Source organism: Bufo gargarizans, chromosome 3, assembly GCF_014858855.1.
Source record: "Bufo gargarizans isolate SCDJY-AF-19 chromosome 3, ASM1485885v1, whole genome shotgun sequence".
Taxonomy (NCBI): Eukaryota; Metazoa; Chordata; class Amphibia; order Anura; family Bufonidae; genus Bufo; species Bufo gargarizans.
Genome location: NC_058082.1, coordinates 278,983,561 through 279,001,445, shown reverse-complemented (window position 1 = coordinate 279,001,445; position 17,885 = coordinate 278,983,561). Strand labels below are relative to the sequence as shown.

General features: G+C 40.2%; 1 protein-coding gene across 1 annotated transcript; it reads right to left on the bottom strand.

The window, feature by feature from the left end:
* Window positions 1–3,232: 3,232 nt before the first annotated feature.
* Window positions 3,233–13,931, bottom strand: LOC122932232 (pinopsin-like). Its single transcript, XM_044286526.1, has 5 exons — window positions 13,595–13,931; window positions 8,410–8,592; window positions 7,963–8,108; window positions 6,449–6,688; window positions 3,233–3,367 (listed from the first exon to the last, which is right to left on the bottom strand). The coding sequence occupies exons 1-5, from the start codon at window positions 13,929–13,931 to the stop codon at window positions 3,233–3,235; spliced, it is 1,041 nt and encodes a 346-aa protein (XP_044142461.1).
* Between the last annotated feature and the right edge of the window lie 3,954 nt (window positions 13,932–17,885).

The following is a 17,885-nucleotide window of genomic DNA, read 5'->3' as shown; positions in this document are numbered from 1 at the left end:
ATACGTAATATGTATACTTTATTTTTATTTATGTAAGTTTTACACAATGATTTCATTTAAAAAAAAATATTAATAAATCATGTTTTAGTGTTTCCATAGTCTGAGAGCCATAGTTTTTTCCGTTTTTGGGCGATTATCTTGGGTAGGGTATGATTTTTGCGGGATGAGATGACGGTTTGATTGGTATTATTTTGGCATACATGCGACTTTTTTTATCACTTTTATTACCTTTTTTGGGAAGTAAGGTGGGCAAAATATCAATTTTCTCATAGTTTTTATTTTTTTTATTTTTATGGCGTTCACTGTGCGGGGAAAGTAACATGACCATTTTATAGATCAGGTCGTTACGGACGCGGCGATACCTAATATGTGTAGTGTATTTTATTTTGTTAATTTTTATTCAGTGATAAATGTGTTTTTTTAATCTTTTTTCACTTTTTAAAAAAAAATTGGACCCAGACCCACTTGGTTCTTGAAGATCCAGTGGATCTGATGTCTGTATAATACAGTACAGTTCACTATATAGTGTTTTGTACTGTATTTTACTTACACTTTGAACAGATTTATGCCTTTAAAACAGATCTGTTCAGCACCATGGACAGCAGAATGCCTGAGAAGGCGTCCCGTTGCCATGGGAACCTTCCCAGTCTGCTCAGTTGTGGCCACAACTCCCTACCTCTGTCACCCCATCCTGTCTGGGGGCTGCAAAGGCACAGCAGCCCCTCGATGGGAGAGGGAGGGAGCTCCCTGACCCTGACAGTTAACCTTTTCCATACAGCGGTCCGTACAGACCGCGGTATGGAAAGGGTTAAACGGCTGACATCTTCACAGATGTCAGCCGTTTATACCAGCGTGTCAGCAATGAACCACTCGCTCCACCAATTAATTTTCAAGGGGAGGCGAGCGGGGGATCGCGATCCCGCCTGCCGCACCGCCCGCCTCCACCGCCCACAACCCCACCGGCATAAAATCATGCAGGGGGGGCAAAATCAATATTTTAGGCAAACTAAAGTTTCTGATCCCCGCGGTCAGGGGTCAGAAACTGCAAAAAGTGCAGCAAACCGCAGGTCTAAATTGACCTGCGGTTTGCGGCGATCGCCGTTACGGGGGGGCGGGGGGGGGGTCACATGAACCCCCCTGGCGTTGTGACAGGATGCCGGCTGAATGATTTCATCCGGCATCCTGTTCGGATTAACCCCCGGGGCGCCAATCTGCGACTTCCCTGCTCACTCCAGGTCTACAAAAGTGGTCGTGGTGGGGAAAGCGGACGGCCATCTCAATCATCATTTTGTTGCCTGTTTTAGGCATAGAAAATGGTCTAAATCGGCGCCAGCAAGGGAGCTGGCATAGATTTAGAAATGGCAGTGGATACGCCAAAGTTATGTAGAGGGCTGCGTCTGTACATATCTTCAGTGGATCCATCACCAGCACAGGTCCAATATGCCAGTCTCAATAAATGACCCCCTTTGTTTTTCTAGCATCTTGATATTAATTACATCCTCAGGATAGGTCGTGAATGTCTGATTAGTGGGCGTCTGAGACCCCGCACACCCATAGATCAGCTGTTCCTTGCAGCCTCCACCTACAGAACCAGCACTTTGGACGAATTTCTGCAGCACTTTAAGTGGTTCACCAGAGGCTGCAGGGAACAGCTGATCAGGGGGGTGTTGGGCTCCCACCAATCTGATATCGATGAGGATAGTGCATGAATATTAGGGGCCTGGAAACCCATTTAAAGTTGCATTTATTACCCATTTATGAAATAGTTGCTAATTTAATCTGGAGCAGCACATCTGACTCTTAGGGAAGGACAGTTTTTCACATTGGGCTGTATGCAGGAGAGAAGCTGTGGTTGTTTCTGGAGGACCAGGTTCGAGAGTATTTTTCAGCACATGCAGTCACAGAGTTGAATTTTGCGGCACAATTCTGGTGCATCTTAGGCTGCACCCCTTCTCTGTGATGCCACATCCCTGTTCTGCTAAGCCCCATCTTCTTTTGAGTTAGAGAAAAAAAAAATGGTGAAACCCAAATTTGATTATTTGCACCACTTTTTAGACGTATTCTAGGCGCAGATGTATTTAGTGAATTTGGTCCATTATGTTTTGTATTGAATAAGGCAAATAGCCTTCAAAAGTAACTTCACATTCTCACTAGACAAAAGGAAAAGCACATCTAGCAGAGGACATTTGTCTTTTTTAACTGGGATATATTTGCAGGGCAGGACTTCGCAATCTTTTTTTCTACTGAGGCCTCATTAACCAGAACATGTTGATGCCAGTGTCTCACCAGTTGTTGTAGTCTATGCCCAAATTTCTTCAAAAGTACCCGAATTTATGCTCAACTATGTCTGCTGAACCAATTAGGACATGAATATATTCACAAAAGGAGTCATTTATGTTGCTAAACCAGAGATGGGGGGCAGATGGAAGGGGTCAGGGGGAGATTTGCCTCACTTCTGAGGCCCACCTTACATTTTGAGATGCAGTGTTGTAGGTTGTTCTCAGTCCACTGTGACTTTACCCCTCTTTTGGAAACTCTTGACTATGAATTATGACTTGATTTAGCTTTTCTTAATGAAGACAGTAATCACTATCATTACATAATGAAACATTTTGTGGACATACCATGTCACTTCAGATAACAGTATCTGTTTTTACCTTTTAATGTATTGTACGCTTTAACATATGCAAGGTTATATTTTACAGATACATAAAAACATAACATTTATGCATTTTTGTAATAAAATGGAATTTCACCAGAAGTAAATTCATACAATACCCTGACAATGCTAAGAGACTGAGTACATATTCACCAAGTACACATCACCTTGGTGGCCATTGGGGGCTCTAAGAAAATATGCCATGTGAGTACATGTACAGGCTCCCAATCATCCAGGCTGTAGTGGTGAGAAGGCTTCATGTTAGCATTGGGACGTCTATAGTGGTCGCAGTCTCCATTATGAGCCTCCCTTGCATATTCCATTATATTTGACAGAAATAATAGCAATGTATGCAATACCATTCTTCCCTTCAAAATAATGGAGACCATGATGGAACCCGATGGACGCAATAAAAAAAATTATAGGGGCTATTGTTTTATGGATCCAACAATGTTCTGTAGTTTCCATTTATAACAAAAACCACAATAGAAATGTGAGCAGAGCCAATGTTAAAGGGTTCTGTGCTGATGACAAGCTTTAATTTTACAGGTTTCTACAATTTGCACATTGACATTATGCTGGTGTGACCTTGTTTCCACCTCCTTCAGATACAGATGTGACATCCGTACGGCCACTGGCGGTGCTTGTTTCATCTTCACCAAATGGATTGCGCCCACAACAAAGGAGTTTTGTTAAGCAATCTCGAAACTATAACACAAGTACAAAACATTAGCACAGTGAACATATCTAATAGAATGACCCATCAGTGGAGCACTTAAATGGGACTTGTGATGTTGCTTATAATGCATGTTAAAAAAAAATCACTTGGTGTAACATAATAAAAGTGCATCTGAATATTAAGAAACTGATCAATACTAGTCTTCAATTGGTACTAGCTTGTGTATTCCCATTGAGAAACTGTAAACCCTGCAATTTTAAGAATAGCTTTCGATGGCTTGGGTTCCACAGGGGTTGGTGCTTAGGGGGCTTAAAGAGGACCTGTCACCGCTCCTGACTTGCCTGTTTTAATAGTTTCATGCATTCCCCATGTAATAACAATTCTGGAGCATCTATTCTTATGTCTGTATGTTGTACCGTTGAACCATTCCTTTATTATTTGCACTATAAGTTATGAATGAATTGCTATTAGCCTTCAGTAAGGGTACCGAGGGGAGGTAACCAGTTGGGGGGGTGTACATGCACAGTCTGACTCTACCCAATCAGTTCTGCCATTATCAGACTCTGCAGGTACAACCCCCCCCCTCCTCAACTTGTTACCTCCCCTCTGTACCCTTACTGAAGGCTAATAGCAATTTATTCATAACTTCTAGTAAATATAATATAGGAATGGCACAACATACAGCAATAGGAATTGATGAGCCAGAATTATTACATGGGGAATGCATGAAGCTATTAAAACAGGCATGTCAGGAGCGGTGACAGGTCCTCTTTAAATACCTTCCTATTGGAATGCTCGTGGTGTTAAGGACATTACTAGCTTTATAATTTGCAGAAGAGATATCAAAATGTAACCTTTACCAAAAAAAGAAAGGGGGACTTATCAGTGACTGATAGCATTTTCTGTAAGTGTGTATACAGAGATAGTTGTCATCACTGATAGCTGTACACAGGGAGGTGTTATCACTGATTGATAGCATTCTCTGTGTAAGTGTTTATACATAGATAGCTGTCAGTCACTGATGGTTGTACACAGGGGAGGTGTTATCAGTGATTTATAGCATTCTTTGTGTAAGTGTGTATACATACAGACGTGGACAAAATTGTTGGTACCCTTTGGTCAATGAAAGAAAAAGTCACAATGGTCACAGAAATAACTTTAATCTGACAAAAGTAATAATAAATTAAAATTCTATAAATGTTAACCAATGAAAGTCAGACATTGTTTTTCAACCATGCTTCAACAGAATTATGTAAAAAAATAAACTCATGAAACAGGCATGGACAAAAATGATGGTACCCCTAACTTAATATTTTGTTGCGCAACCTTTTGAGGCAATCACTGCAATCAAACGCTTCCTGTAACTGTCAATGAGACATCTGCACCTCTCAGCAGGTATTTTGGCCCACTCCTCATGAGCAAACTGCTCCAGTTGTGTCCGGTTTGAAGGGTGCCTTTTCCAGACTGCATGTTTCAGCTCCTTCCAAAGATGCTCAATAGGATTGAGGTCAGGGCTCATAGAAGGCCACTTTAGAATAGTCCAATTTTTTCCTCTTAGCCATTCTTGGGTGTTTTTAGCGGTGTGTTTTGGGTCATTGTCCTGTTGCAAGACCCATGACCTGCGACTGAGACCAAGCTTTCTGACACTGGCTAGTACATTTCTCTCTAGAATTCCTTGATAGTCTTGAGATTTCATTGTACCCTGCACAGATTCAAGACACCCTGTGCCAGACGCAGCAAAGCAGCCCCAGAACATAACAGAGCCTCCTCCATGTTTCACAGTAGGGACAGTGTTCTTTTCTTGATATGCTTCATTTTTTCGTCTGTGAACATACAGCTGATGTGCCTTGGCAAAAACTTCGATTTTTGTCTCATCTGTCCACAGGACATTCTCCCAGAAGCTTTGTGGCTTGTCAACATGTAGTTTGGCATATTCCAGTCTTGCTTTTTTATGATTCGTTTTCAACAATGGTGTCCTCCTTGGTCGTCTCCCATGTAGTCCACTTTGGCTCAAACAACGACGGATGGTGCGATCTGACACTGATGTTCCTTGAGCATGAAGTTCACCTTGAATCTCTTTAGAAGTCTTTCTAGGCTCTTTTGTTACCATTCGGATTATCCGTCTCTTAGATTTGTCATCAATTTTCCTCCTGCGGCCACGTCCAGGGAGGTTGGCTACAGTCCCATGGATCTTAAACTTATGAATAATATGTGCAACTGTACTCACAGGAACATCTAGTTGCTTGGAGATGGTCTTATAGCCTTTACCTTTAACATGCTTGTCTATAATTTTCTTTCTGATCTCTTGAGACAGCTCTTTCCTTTGCTTCCTCTGGTCCATGTCGAGTGTGGTACACACCATATCACCAAACAACACAGTGATTACCTGGAGCCATATATATAGGCCCAATGGCTGATTACAAGGTTGTAGACACCTGTGATGCTAATTAGTGGACACACCTTGAATTAACATGTCCCTTTGGTCACATTATGTTCTGTGTTTTCTAGGGGTACCATCATTTTTGTCCATGCCTGTTTCATGAGTTTATTTTTTTACATAATTCTGTTGAAGCATGGTTGAAAAACAATGTCTGACTTTCATTGGTTAACATTTATAGAATTTTAATTTATTATTACTTTTGTCAGATTAAAGTTATTTCTGTGACCATTGTGACTTTTTCTTTCATTGACCAAAGGGTACCAACAATTTTGTCCACGTCTGTAGATAACTGTCAGTCACTGATAGCTGTACATGGGGTTTGTCTTAAGTTCTAAAAAAGCATAGATATAAATGTATGTATTTATATGTATATTACAGCTTTTACTTTTCCCACAAACAATATATCAGTCTGCTCTACTCTTCCTGCATTATAACCTGCTGCCTGCAGATTGTACAGCATTTTTTGGTGATAGATCCTCTTTATGTTTTGCCATTGGTTTACAACAGGGAAAAGCAACCTCCTGCACAAAATCGGTTGTAAATCTACAACATGCACACTCTCTCAGCTCTTTTAAAAAGTCCCATAGAACTAAATAGAGTATATTGGAGGTTGCTGACCCATGGTTTACTATAATTTAAAAATTCAGTGATCAGTTGTGTAGTTACTAACCTGTTTGTTCATAAAAACATAGATGACAGGGTTGTAGACGGTGGCTGTTTTTGAGAAATATGATGGCATTGATGCTAAGGTAGGATCAATAACAAGATTTTTATTTGATGCCATCAGAATAGCAAATACAGCATAGGGTAACCAGCAGATGAGAAATGCCAAGACCATAGCAATAACCATCCTAGTCACCTCCCGCTCTGCCCGCTGCGTTGTCTCTGATTCTTTTTGTTGAGCTGCGACCTATAATAGTAGAGCAAAGACAACAGTTACTTCTCTTTGATTACTGTCAAGGTAATGGGTTGTTCCACTGGCGTACCGCCCATAGCGGCAGACCAAGCAGTTGCTATGGGGCCCGGGAGTTTGAGGGGCCCAGGCAGGCTGATTGGCTCCGACCCCTTTGCAATCGAAGTACAATGTCTCCCTTCATCCTTGGCCCTGCAGCCACCCACCAAATCCTTTCATATGTTGTGCTCTACTGCTTCCTCTGCCTAGTATCGCTACAGCAGCAGAGCACTGTGTGAGAGAGAGGGTCCAGCAAGGTTAGCAGCGCTTCACTGCTCTAACCTCCTGACCGGGAGACCACTGACCGGGAGACCACTGACTCTATGAGCTGTTGGGATTCCCATATCCCAGAGGGACACCAACAGCAGACAGCACATTCTGTGTGACAGTTATGTAGTCGCTTACACGCAGAGGGGGAGGGGGACACACTAGGGTGCTGACTGCTGGTTAAACCTATGTGTGTTATGTAGGTGTAGCAGGGAGTTAGTGCTTGTGCTGGTGTGTGTGTGTGTGTGTGTGTGTGTGAGAATAAATATATATATGTATATATATCACAGACCTGTTAACAGCTTATTCACCTCACAGCAGCTTCCCATAGACTTCAACCCCGGCCCCCATAGACATATGCTTCTGAAAGGGGGTTCAGTCCCTGCCCCTCATTGCCTTTTTACTATTTCTAATAGGGCAATGAGGGGAAGAGACTGGATTGCCCTCAGAATTTGAAGTATATGTCTTTGTATTATTATTAGTGTTGAGCGGACTTGTGTTTTGAATTTCAGCGTACAGAGTTCAGGTTATCTAAGAATTCCATTATGGATTCCGCTACCATGGACCAGAACTTATGGTCCACAAGATTTTTTTGCATACATTTTTCAATGCCACAATTTCCACCAGTGGGGAAGAACAGCAACAAAATCTATGACATAGTCCATGAAAAAAAAAAAAGGCGAGCACACCCTGAACAACACAACATTTTTTTGTCAAATTATATGAACATATCCTGAATATCTCTTAGATGAAGAAATGCTGTGTTAATGCAAGCAGGATAGACCTGATGTGGTATAAAATCAATGTACATGCAGTGGTGTATAACAAACTCTCTTTCCCTAAAAGATAAAAAGTGGACTTCCTTATGCAGTTAAAGAGGACTGGACAGAGATATCCACTCAAGAAGAAGAAGGATGCAATAGATTTTTGGTTGAGGTTGTGAACAACAGCAAACATATACTTACTGCTCTCAATGCAAGTAACAGGTTGGAATATGAAAATATGATGGTAGTAAGTGGCATCATGAAACAAGTTGTAAACAAGGCCAAGATATAGCTGTTGTTGTTGGTACCTCCGGTGTACCAGTTAGGTCCACAAGATGTGCCCAGACCTAAAAAAAAAAAGCATTGTTTGTTAACTACAACAACAAGGATACTAATAATGTGACCTAAAAGTGCAGATTTCTTCACCTGATTTTATGTTAATTCATACTAAAATGCAAAAAAAAAAAGCTTATTTGCTTGTCACATACCTCAATGTGCATTACCGCCACAATGATATTTGTCAGCATGGGCAATTAGGTAGACAAATATCTTTTGTAATATTGCTGTTGTAACCATTTGTTGAAATGTGTTGTTTTAATAAAAGATAATCATAAAACACCTTAAAACTATTTAAAAAAACACACCTACCTTCAGGAACATAACTGCACCAGCCAATCAGAGGTGGAGATGTCCACAAAAAAGCCCAGATCCAGGTGAAGGAACATCCCATAACTGCATGTCTCTGCTGGAAACGGAAATCTCCCATGGGCTTACAAATTACTATGTACCTTTCAAAGGCTAATATCGCCAGTGACCAGAGACCTACAATACCTAAAAATGCAGAAAATGTTAAGCAATCCTTTACATAATACAATAGTATGGCATGTTGCATCAGGAATAATGGCAGATGGATTTTAGCCCCAATTAGTTCAATATCTTCCAATTAGTTTAATATAGTTAAAGACTATAGAGACTGTTGATGTGGAAGAATATTTTATAGATGCTAGAGTGGGTGTGTCCGTCTCGGTAATATGTGCTGGGTGTGAAGTTTGTGTGTTCAAGATACTGCTTACTTCACTAGCTTTCATTTATCAGCACCTTCATTTGTCTGCTGATTTCCTTTGCTCATGAGGGATCTCTCTAATGTACTCACATAGGCAATGATGCTGAGGAGTGTTTTGTGCTCTTGTCTTCCTCTCACACAGTTTTCTCCAAGGTTTCTTATATGCACCCATCATACGCACTACCCCAGTACATCATACTTCTCTACACCATCCAAATTTTTAAGAGCAATCTGACAACTCACCTCTTCAGGAAAACCTACAAGAACCATACTGGCACTAAGATGCCACTATCTGGGCATCTTACACCCTCACCTACTATCACAGGCATGGCCAACCTGTGGCTCTCCAGCTGTTGTAAAACTACAACTCCCACTATGCCCTGCTGTAGGCTCATAGCTGTAGACTGTCCGGGCATGATGGGAGTTGTAGTTTTGCAACAGCAGGAGAGCCTCAGGTTGGCCATCTCTGTACTATCACCTTCCCCTGCCCTTGTAGATTGTGAGCCACAGGCACAGACAGCTCAATAACGCTGAGTCGAGATGCAAGCAGCTTAGGATACAGGCCTGTAGAGGTCTGTATACTGCACCGCGGCACTTCTTGGATAGCACTATAGGGGGCATTAGTATAACTGGGGCACACTATGGGGCTTTAATATCACTGGGGCACTATAGTGGGCTTTACTTCCACTGGTGGAATTGTCTCTGCATTTTAAATATGTGGCATTTAGAAGGGTAAAGCATCTTATGTTAGATGGTGTTAAGAATGTGACCGAGGTAAAAGAGGTTATTGTCCAGATTATATAAACAATGAGAGTCCAAGACTGTGAAGGTGCCGAGAGAGCCAATAAATTGTGTATGGTGTATAAGTAAAATGGTATTTTAAGGGTTAAAGTGCATTCCTCCCTGTCCACACTGAAAGTAGCCAAATTTTGCATTTTTGGAGAAAGCGAACAATAGAAAAAAAATCTGTGCTAAGGCTTCCACTTCCTCTGTAAGAAACTTTAATGAGCTAAACAGAATGCTTCTGGATTTGTAGAGCGCCCACTATTCATACAATTTCTCGATATCTTACCATTTCACTAGTTTATCATGGCTATAAAAGTGGCATAAAAGATGCCTTTAAACTAAAGTGACTGAAGCTAGCCAGAGAAAACTTTTTTGTTTGTGGATCCCATTTTTATATAACTGAAATCTACCTATAGGCTAACTATTGGAACAGTCCAGCTGTGCTTAGTATCTCAGCTGACAAATATCATATACCACATTTATGACCAGCTTTACTCCGTACTAAACTATTTTGCTCAACAGGTGAGTCTTGGTTCACTTTTGTGGCAAAGGTTCTGGGAGAAACCTCTGTTGTAGAATCTGGCAATAAATAAAGACGAAATACCATTGCATACATAGTGCATGTACATTACATAGAGAAGCATTAGGAGGTTTCTGATATGTTCCATTAGATTTTGTATATACAGACATTTTGTCACCAACAAGCACTGTAAGACTCTGTACTAAGGAGACAAATAGATCTGCACTCAGGGTTCTGCCGTGTGCATGAGCTCCAGGGCTACTTTCACTTAGTAGTACTTTAGTTAGTATTTGGAATCAATATTAGTAAGCCAAAACCAGGTGTGGGTCCTAAACATGGAGGTGCAAATCTTTCCCTTACACTATTTGCTGTTATCGCTCCTCCCATGTTTCAATGTAATCCAGCCTAGTGCCCTTACTCTGCTCTCTGAAATCCTGCGACAGCTCACGTCACTGCTGGGCTCGGGCATACACAGTCAGTTTACTAATGCAGCTGCCCACAGTGGGCAGTGTAGAGCGCATGCCTGGGCCCGGCAGTGACGTGAACTGTCACGGGATTTCAGAGAGCAGAGTCCATGATGTAAGGGCACTGGGCTGGCTTGCATTAAAACATGGGAGGAGCAATAACGGCATTCTCCGGAGGACATGGGCACTTGTATTCGGAAAGGGACGCCCCTAGACACTTGCAACTCATTTGCATATATCTTCAAACTTTGTTTATTCACCATCAAATACACAGAAAAAGGAAAGAAAGGTAGGATCTGTTAACTATTTATGTCACCTACAGGACAGTGATAGTTAAATATGTCTAAAGTAGGTGACAGACTCTTTAATCTTGAAAGCCAGGGGCATAGCTATTGGGGAAAGCTTTGGGGCCCAAACTTATGAGGAGGACTTTATGAAGAGGATTTTGTTTGTCAGGGCCCCCTCAACAGTATTATACAATTACATTATTTACAGTGACACTGTAGGCAACAGAAGGAGCGGCTGCCAGGCCTGGTCTGAGAGCTCAATCTTGACTATCCACAGGAGTGGGGGTTGCACGTGAGTTAGGAGTTGCAAAGAAGTTTCTAAAGGGAAGGCCCTTCAAAAATTTGCTGTGGAGCCCAGTTAGTTCTAGTTACGCCACAGTTGAAAGCTTATCCTCAGGGTAGGCCATCAATATTAGATAAGTGGGACCCAGAACGCTGGAACCCCCACTTCTATGGAACTGATGGAGATAGCCAAGTGTTGTACTCATGGACCCCTAGAAGGGAATAGAGTAGTGGTCATGCATGCACCCTACTGAACCATTCACAAAGGGAATCAGGGACCCCATTACTTATGATTGTGGGTGTCCCAGCAATCATTTATCACTGATCCACAGAATATGTGGCTCATGGGTCAACCACGTTACGATAACAGATTCCCTAATAAATTTTACTGTTTCTGGGAAAATTATTTTTAAAGGGAATCTGTCACGTTGAACTGAGCTGCAGGCAGCATGTTATAGAGCAGAAGGAACCAATCAGACTGATGTATAGTTTTGTGGGAAAAGATTCAGTAAAACTTGTAATTCATTCAATTCCTGCTCATTCTGGGCTTTGAAGTCAAAGAGACGGTCCTATCAGTGACTGACAGCCTTCCCTCTATGACTGTGTATACAGATAGCTGTCAGTCACTGATAGGACCACTTCCTTGACTTTAAAGCCCAGAATGAACATGGATATAAATTTATAAATTACACTTTTTACAAAATCTGTTTCTATAAAACTATATATCAATCTGCTCAACTCATTCTAATCTATAACCTGCTGTCTGCAGCTTAGACATCATGTTCAAGGTCTAGGGACAGCTGTTGCCCACTGTGCTCCTCCTGGATAATGTTTGGTTGAGGGTGAGGCACCTGTAGGGCATAAAGGTGTTCACGCAGTACACCTCAATATGGGACACCTCCTGGCTGCCGCACTTGAGCTCTCTGCAGGGCATGGGGGAATGGAGGCTGCAAGGTCTTACTAGAGTCCATCAGCTTCTTGATAATAATGCTTTGAAATCCTATGAGCAGCTTCAGACAGATTATGGTTTGCCGACCTCTGATTTTTACAGGTATATACTGCTGTGCCTTCCGAGCTGATCACGACAACGATATCATTGGCACTGTACATCAAAATAAAGTGATTGCCCCTATAGATCGGCAGGAGTGCTCGTCTGGGGTTATCTCCATCCTTTACCAGCTGCACCAGATAGTGAAGGATTACCCAGTGTGTAACAGGGAAAGGTGGAAAGCAGAGGTGTCTGCTTAATCTGGTACGGGGGGCTTATAGTAAGAGGGGGCTCTAGCTAAATTTGAGAATTTCAGCTTGGGCTTTGTGTGATTGTTAATGCTAAAAGTAATGACGGCTCATTGGCTGGCGGTCCTCTATTTGATTATGTGGTTGGTGTTTATTTGGTGGATGGAGGTGAGCTGAACCCTTTACCCATGGACACTAATGTGATATATTTTGCTGCTTTACTTTATGTTGGGGGTGGGAGGTACAGATGTACAAATTATTATTATATGTGCCGGCGATATTACCATACTGGACTGTGACAGATGAAGAGCATCTTTTGGAATTGGGATGGGGGGGGGGGGTTATGGATTTATATATGTGTGTGTGGATGGGTTATTTGTTCTGTTAATTTAACAAAATGTTAATAAAAAGGCATAATAAAAATTAAAAAAAGACACCATGTATAGTGTAACACGTTCCCTTGAAAATAAACAGATCACAATTCCTACAATTTCCATTTAAAGAGGTCCTGTCAAACCTCTATCTTGTCTACTTTAGTGAAAACTTGAAATCCCCATAAAATAGCAATGCTGGGGAACTTTTTTTTTATTAGAGCTCTGCCCTGACCCATTTCTGTATTATTCCTCCTGGAAATTGATGAACAAATTAACAATTGAATATCACTATTCAACCTATCAGAGGATAGCACAGTGTGGACACTGTCAGACTGTGTATAGACACTCCCCCAAATAGTAACATCTAGTTGTCCGTTTATTCCTAAATTTCTACAAGAAATAACAGAGGAACACCACAGCACAAAGTTTTAAGAAAAGATGTTCCAGAACTGTGATTTTATGAGAAGTATAAGTATTAACTATTTGACTGGAGAACTGACAGATCCTCTCTAAGCAATAGCATTAGCTGTGAAATACACCCATAAGACAAAATACAAGTAACATTTTACTATTTAAACTTGATCTGTGTTAAATGCAGAAGATTCACTACAGACATTTCTTTGACTGTCCCATTCATCTAAACAGGGTTTGTAACTACATAATAACACACGTGCTACATAAACAACTGCATTCAGATGGCGCAGAAAGTGGCTGTATGTGAACATGCCCTTAAAATGGTACTGTTCTTGTTGCCAAATGAAAAGTTGTCCTTAAGTCTCCTAGTACTACTTATCCTTGCCTTCAAATGGAACATCTCTTACCTGTTAGAGACACCACGAAGCCTTCCAGTTCACACACTAATTTGCCCAGTGTGAAGAACCCAAAAATATTATTGTGAAAGCTAACAGTGCTCCCGAACATGGTGACGAGTATGTCAGCCACTGCCAGGTTGACTAGTATGTAGTTTAATGGAGACCTTAGCTTCTTGTATTTGAGGGAGACCACAATAACCATGCCATTTACAAAGAAAGCTAAGAACACCACCATGCCCATAAGTACAGCAACTGTTAAGTAGGTACTACGAGGTGCAACGTGAGGCCACTGAGGTCCTTCGAATGGTCCTGGAGTCCCCTGAGCTGACATGTTTGCTGAGTGCATTGTGTAGTAGAATCAATGAAACAAATGGGTTTGAGGCACAGGCCAGAGTAAAATCTGCACACATCTACATGCAAAACCCTCTTTATAAACGCTAAGAGATTTAATACGGCAAAGAGGATCTTTTTCTTAAAAGAATGTAAGCTTTCTTATGTCTTGTAAATATAATCCACTCTCTTTTCTTTACTGAAACAGAGATCAGCAGGAGAGACACAAGGTGACCTGCCATGAAAACATATAACCTACTTAACAAAGTAAGCTTGCAGAATCATGTTGCTTTTCCTAACAAGATTGCTGCACACAAGAGGATTTGCCCTAAAGTAGGTATACTATCTAATAGTGCCGTCACACGCAGCAGATACTGTTGCAGACATTTTCTGCAATTGAAGTTCCAATCACCTGAATAGGGCTTACAGGAATCCATGCGCTTGCTGTCAAAACAACGCCGCTGAAATGAATGGAAACAATTTTCAGTTGCAGACCTGCAGACGGGTGCAGATTTCAAAACAGAAAATCACGGGGTTTGTGCGTTTTCGGGTGTGGATTTTCTGCAGATCTCACCCTTCCATTGAAAGCAGTGGAATCCAAACAAAAAATATCACACAATTGACATGCCGCAGATTTCTAAATCCGCACGACAGGGCAGTTTCCACATGGAAAAAGAGCTATGTGTACATAAGATTTGTATAGTCTCATACATTTTGCTTTTACTGTATTATGCTTCATTCACACATCAGTGTTCGGTCAGTGATTTCCATCAACGATTTTGAGCCAAAACCATGTACCTTATATCTGTGGAAACTCTAATCCTGGTTTTGGCTCACAATCACTGACCCCTGCCATAAGTGCAAATTAAGTATATTTAAAAGGGTATTCTGGTTTTAGTGATTACATTTATTTCTGTAGAGAATAGGATGCAGAACAATTTTCTAATAAACATCTATTTACAAGTTTGCTTGCAGACATTCATTATATCCCTACAGTACCCTCTCTCTAAAGAAAAAAAAAACTGTATGGCCCATTTTGTTCCTGTAAAATGCATCTATAGGAGAGCTGCACAGGACTAAACATCACGTGAGTCTCACAATTATCCTGGCTTTCAATTAACTCCCAAGGTATCCAACAGGTTAATGTCGGAATATTTATGCTGTCTCTGATTGACAGTCTATATTATTTATGTGAATAAATTAAAATCTGTAATGAAGGAGATTCTAAATTATTATCATAAATATCAAGCTAAAACAAGCTCGTGATCTGCGTTGAATTGAAGAGAAAACCCGTTACAGACAAAATATATATGTAATTTATTAATACAATTTATAGTGCAAAATAATATATAATAAAATTGGTGATAATAAAATTCAATCAATGATATGCAAAATAGTGAGAAAGTCAAAAATAATTGAGAATATATATATATATATATACACAATTATGCCTTCTTATAATGATACCCCTTAATTATATTTAAAATCAATTTAATACTTGATTTCTCTCAGCCGACAAATGTCTGATTAAACCCAAATCTGGTTTATCTTTTATCTATTCAGATATTTATATATATATATATATATATATATATATATAATCAACCGTACCGGTCTAGAATTGAATTCAATTCCTTGGAGATAATACAGTGTTTTCCCCAGTATATTTTCAATCTCCCTGTATTGGATTAATTTTCGGGATGATGCTGCAGGTACACCCCAATCTTATTCCAAAACAGATACTATACACAAGGTATGGTTAATGGAATATATATAGATATGTATTATATTAATTAATTATCCTATAATATATAGGTAAGGTTATACTATACCAAAATGTCAGCTAGCAGAAATCAGTTTCAATGGTTCTAAGATGGCTGCCTCCAATAACTGAAAAGGTGGTCATGGCTGGATCTGGTCTTTTCCCTTGATGATCGTCCCTTGAGGATGGTATTTGGAAGATGGTCAGAGAGAGAGCTCTAGAGAGATCTCGAGATCCTTTCTGTCAGCCCATACCATCTTTCTATCCTATCTTAGAAAGAGCTTGGCCAAGTTTTATCATTAACTAGTGACCTCACTTTATAATTAATAGAACCTCCCTCTAGTATTTTCCCTCTAGGGAAAATACACCCTAGATCTTTATGTTACCCTAACACTAGATGGCACTAGTATCCATACAAAAGTCGAAGCACTCACTTATTTCTCTTATTCATTCACTAGTAATAATTTTAAACTAAGGTTTCAGACAAAAAACTTGAGAAGATCTTGAATAGACAATGACCAGACCTAATTAACTCAAGATACACATGACCATTCTTAAGTCATTGTTCTGGGGAAAAGACAGGGTTTGTTTATGATCACCTGTGTCCACATTTCTCCATTCAAGAAAACCTCAAGGAAATAAATAATTAACTTGTGTGTTACAGTGAGAGAGATTCTAAAAATGGCAGAGGAATTTGTACCTCATTTCTAACCTTAAAACTGAATATAGCTATAATGACCATACTCTTATATATACAGCACACGTATTTAAATTGATTATATAAAAATCAATCTACTCATACATTGCTTAATATAAAAAACCCCAAAAAAGATTATACTCTTTCTACTCACTGAAAATCATCAAAAACTCAGCACATTTCTAATACATTGTCTTATCTAGGCAATTACTTTTCATTAGACCTTGGGACATCTCCTTCTCACAAAAACAGACTTGGGTAAACACTTTGGTACATATTGTAAATCTTAGGTTAGTAATTCAGAGTTAAAATCCTGTTCACCCTGCACTTTTAAAATAAGACAAAATGGTTGTCCTTTAGGCTCATGTCCATACATCTTATATAGGCCTTATACTTATGGATTTTATTTATACCCAATAGTTCTGACATTAATAGTACTGTATTAGGGAGCACAACACAGTTTATGCTGTATTACTACCTGCAGCAGTATCACAATATTTCTGTTAGTGTCTGTGTAGAAGCATATCTGTTTCTTTTTAAACGCTAAAATTAGCAACATGACATCACCTAGAGACAGGCAGCCATTTTACATCACCTAGAGACAGGCCTCCATGTAAATAAATGCAGTAATGTAGTTACTGTAAGCATGACAATGAAATCATGATTGCACCACTGACCCTATTTTCTTATGACATGAATGTTTCATGTATGCTGATTCAACACATGTTTGTCATGTAACACTGCAGCTTACTGAATTTCAGGGATTTTATGATGTGAAGAGTTTCACATGACTGATGCCATGTTTCAGTTAGGCAATGGATACATTACACAGGACTAATACATGGGCTATACTATTCTACTGAATATAGGGATGAGCTGCCTGATATTAGACAGTATATATGCAGAATGTTAAATACACTGTATATATGTTCCTATTATATGGAATACCCCTTTAGGGCTCATGCACACGACCGTTGCTGCATGTAAACAGTGGGTCTACAATACACGGGCACCAGCCGTTTGTGCATAAACCCATTAACTTGAAGGTGCAGAACGGTGGTACAGAACCCCATGGAAGCACTACGGAGTTTTCTGTTATCTTGTTCTTTTTTTTGGCGGACGGATCACGGAACCATTCAATTTGAATGAGTCTGCTTCTGCATTGCGGTCCCCAATGCATTGGACGAGCGACACACATTCGTGTGCATGAGTCCTTAAGGTTACATAATAAGCAGTATTTCAGGTTATATCACAACTGTTTGCATTATTTGGGTAAGATGATTTGGGGTTATGTTATTTTTTACTTTATTTTTTTTATGATAAGATTCCCTATCTCTCATGTTCATGTGGTCAGCTGTCTCCAGGACTCCTGTAGAAATAAATGGAGCAGTACATGCTTGCTGCTCCATTCTTTTTGGGGAAGGGGGGCTCCGAGGATTCCTAAAGGTAGGATCCCCACCGATCTAATAGTTATCCCCTATTTTGTGGATTGGTATTAGCTCTGAACAACA